This window comes from Sclerotinia sclerotiorum, genomic scaffold, assembly GCF_000146945.2.
Source record: "Sclerotinia sclerotiorum 1980 UF-70 scaffold_17 genomic scaffold, whole genome shotgun sequence".
NCBI lineage: Eukaryota > Fungi > Ascomycota > Leotiomycetes > Helotiales > Sclerotiniaceae > Sclerotinia > Sclerotinia sclerotiorum.
The window spans coordinates 691,144-694,454 of NW_001820819.1; the positions used below are offsets into that span (position 1 = coordinate 691,144).

The 3,311-nt window shown below is 35.5% G+C and overlaps 3 protein-coding genes across 3 annotated transcripts in view; all 3 read left to right on the forward strand.

The window, feature by feature from the left end:
* Positions 1-911, forward strand: part of SS1G_11202 (predicted protein) — a gene marked incomplete at both ends in the record, with an annotated part of 2,761 nt that extends 1,850 nt beyond the window's left edge. The window contains 2 exons of the mRNA XM_001587910.1: positions 74-693; positions 876-911. Of these exons, the coding sequence (XP_001587960.1) occupies positions 74-693; positions 876-911 (656 nt within the window). The remainder of the gene's footprint in view (positions 1-73; positions 694-875) is intronic.
* A 627-nt stretch (positions 912-1,538) lies between these two features.
* SS1G_11203 (hypothetical protein) lies at positions 1,539-2,321 on the forward strand (the record flags this gene model as incomplete). Its single annotated transcript, XM_001587911.1, has 1 exon — positions 1,539-2,321. One exon carries the CDS (start codon positions 1,539-1,541, stop codon positions 2,319-2,321), a length of 783 nt encoding a protein of 260 aa, XP_001587961.1.
* A 339-nt stretch (positions 2,322-2,660) lies between these two features.
* On the forward strand, positions 2,661-3,047 carry SS1G_11204 (hypothetical protein; the record flags this gene model as incomplete). The annotated part of the gene is made up of 1 exon (XM_001587912.1): positions 2,661-3,047. One exon carries the CDS (start codon positions 2,661-2,663, stop codon positions 3,045-3,047), a length of 387 nt encoding a protein of 128 aa, XP_001587962.1.
* Between the last annotated feature and the right edge of the window lie 264 nt (positions 3,048-3,311).

Below are 3,311 nucleotides of genomic sequence, written 5' to 3' on the forward strand. Positions count from 1 at the left end.
AAAACAAAGGAATCTTTTTCTGGTACTACTTCAATATCTACTTCATCTTTATCCTCATCTTCATCCTCTCTAGAAGAACCAACCATCCAAGCAACCACCAAGCCACCAAAACCCACCCAACTCATCCCAAGCACAACAATCATCAGCGTGACCACACCAGATGCAAATAATGGAGCCGTAACCGCGTTAACTATTATTCCTGTAACCATCAGTTCCACTTCCAGTTCCAGTACTAGTTCCAATTCCGGAAGCAACTCCAATTCTGGCACCGAAAACGAAAACAGAAGTGGTAAAAACAGCGCAACAACTACCGAAATATCCATCTCGAGCGCCGTTGTTACGACTGCTGGAAATGGTTTGGCGCAGATGACTCCTATTTCTACTCCTATTTCTACTTCTATTCCTATCGCTACTCCTAGCCTTATAGCTAGCCCAAGTCCTAGCCCCACCTCGATCATTGTACTGAGCACTAGTACTTCCGCCGGAAATGAAATTGCAGGAAATGGAAATGGCCTAGAAACAACAATCCTCAATATCCCCGCGCCTAGAGAAACAAGTACATATACAACTAGTACTACCAGTAGCACAGAAGGAGCAGGACTAGCAAATATTTGTCTAGGTGTAGGGAGTAATGGGAAAATTAGTAGTATGAGTAGTTGTGTTGGGGGAGCGACTGAGACGGAGACGAAGACGGTTAGTGTTAGTGCTACTGCTACTGTTACTGTTACGGCGAGGGAGACGGTTACGGTTAAGGGGTAGGAGGTAGGGAGAGGGAGTAGGAAGTATTGAAGTATGGAATATGCAGTAGGGGAGAGAGGGAAGAAAGAAGAGTGAATTTGGGTGAAATGGAGTAATTAATAGGATAGCCTAAATAGATTGCAACTGAGTGCTGCACTTGCACTTGCACTTGAGGAGAATTAATATATGAGGGAGTTTAAAATTGGTATTGATAAAGTAGGAAATTTAGATGTTTGTAGGTTAGAATGCAGTGGAATAGAACATGGTAGAGTGGAAAAGATAAAATAGATTAATAAATGAATATCAAAAAGTTATATATACTTTCAATCTTACACACTAAAATAAAAAAGTATTTAATAATTAATAGAAATAATAAAATGAATAAAATGAATACATTTAAAATATTATAATATAATATAATAAAAGTATATATAAAATCAAAACCAAAACTAGATACTTATTTTTTATATTTCATTTATAATATATAACTAAATAAAAATAAATAAACAGATATTTAATAAAACTTTAAAACGATTTCCTTTTTTAAATATATATATAACGTGGTTTATCAGCAGTCCGCCCATATCACTAGTCCGCCCACTTTTTGGCCATTTCCAACTCTTCCACTTCAATACGCGTTTTATCAATAATTACTTATGGAAACTCATTCTAAAGAAGTACGAATTATCTTAGCTATTGAAGCTATTAAAATTAATCCACAATTCTCAATTCGGAAAGTGGCAAACCTTTATAATATACCTCGATCTACTTTGAGGGATAGAATTAAAGGTTGTACTAATATGGTTGATTATCGACCAAAAGGTCATAATTTGATCAAATTAGAAGAGGAAGTGCTTATCCAGTATATAATCGATATGGATGAGAGAGGGTTTGCATTTAAATTAAGTAGTGTAGAAGATATAGCGAATTATATCCTCGAATCGCAGGGTGCGAAGAAGGTTGGAAAGCTCTGGGCTCATCGCTTTGTTAAACGATGCCTAGAATTAAAGATGCATTTTAATCGCGTTTATGACTTTCAAAGAGCTCTTTGCGAAGATCCCAAGCTTATTGAAGAGTGGTTTGGATTGGTATCGAATATATGGGCGAAATATAGTATTGTCGATTCCGATTTCTATAACTTCAATGAAACTGGCTTTATGATGGGTGTAATATGCCCTGGAATGGTTGTAACTAGTATTGAACGATGTGGCAGAAGCAAGGCAATACAATTAGACAATCGAGAATGGGCTACAGCGATTATATGTGGTAATGGAGAGGGTTGGACTATACCTCCATTCTTGATGGTGCAAGGACAATATCACCTTTCTAATTGGTATACCGAAAGCGGTTTTCCTGCAGATTGGGCTTTTAAACCTACTTCCAATAGATGGACGAATAATGAGACAGGTCTAGAATGGTTAAAGCATTTTGACAAACATACTATTCGTCAAAGGAAGGGCAAATATCGAATGCTAGTATTGGATGGGCACGAAAGCCACGAATCAATATCTTTTCAATCATATTGCAAGTCAAATGATATTATATGCCTCAGATTACCATTAAATTCAAGTCATTTAACTTAACCACTTGATGTTGGGTGTTTTGGCATACTTAAACGTTCATATAATTGTCAAATTGAAGGATTTATCAAAGCTTATATCAATCATATCATCAAGATTGAATTCTTTATAGCCTTCAAAACTGCATATTTACAATCATTTACTATTCAGAATATGAAAGCTGGTTTTCGAGGAGCAGGTCTAATATTATTCGATCCTCAATCTATACTCTCAAAACTGGATATTAGGATTCGTACTTCTACCCCTCCATCTACCTTCTTGGAACTTATCAATTCCTGGATCTCTCAAACCCTTCACAATCCAACTGAGGCCCTCTTACAATCAACTCTAGTAAAAGCTCGAATGGCTCGTCATCAATCAAGCTCTCCTACACCTATATTTGAGACTGTACAAGCTTTAGCTAAAGGTACAAAGAGATTGGTATATGAAGTTATATTTTTGAATGTTGAAAATCGTATGCTTCAAAGAGTAAATGAGGTATTAAGTAAATATCGATGCACTAAAAAAATTCAACTACATAATAGAGGAGTACTTACTGGACAAGAAGCTGAAGATATATTATCACAACAAGAGGTTGATAATCAGATTCAACGCGACGAGCGTCAAAATGGGGGAAATTCTAATAGGGAATCATCTACTAGTCGATGCTGCAGTAAGTGCGGAAGGACTGGTCATAATTCAAGAACTTGTCAAAATGATATAATAGATCCTAGATTATTAGATTCTTAATAGTTTGAATCAATTGAATAAGTTATGATTGATTAATTAGAATTTGAAGTGGTTAAATGGTCAAAAAGTGGGCGGACTAGTGATATGGGCGGACTGCTGATAAACCACGTTATATGTATTAATTATATAATAATTTAAATTATTTCATTTTCAATTACTCAATTTAATAATCTTAGAAATTATATCAAAAGATAAATCTTTTATGTTACATTGGACAGTAACAAAGGTCACGTTCTTAATCACATGATCCAAGAAACCGACAAA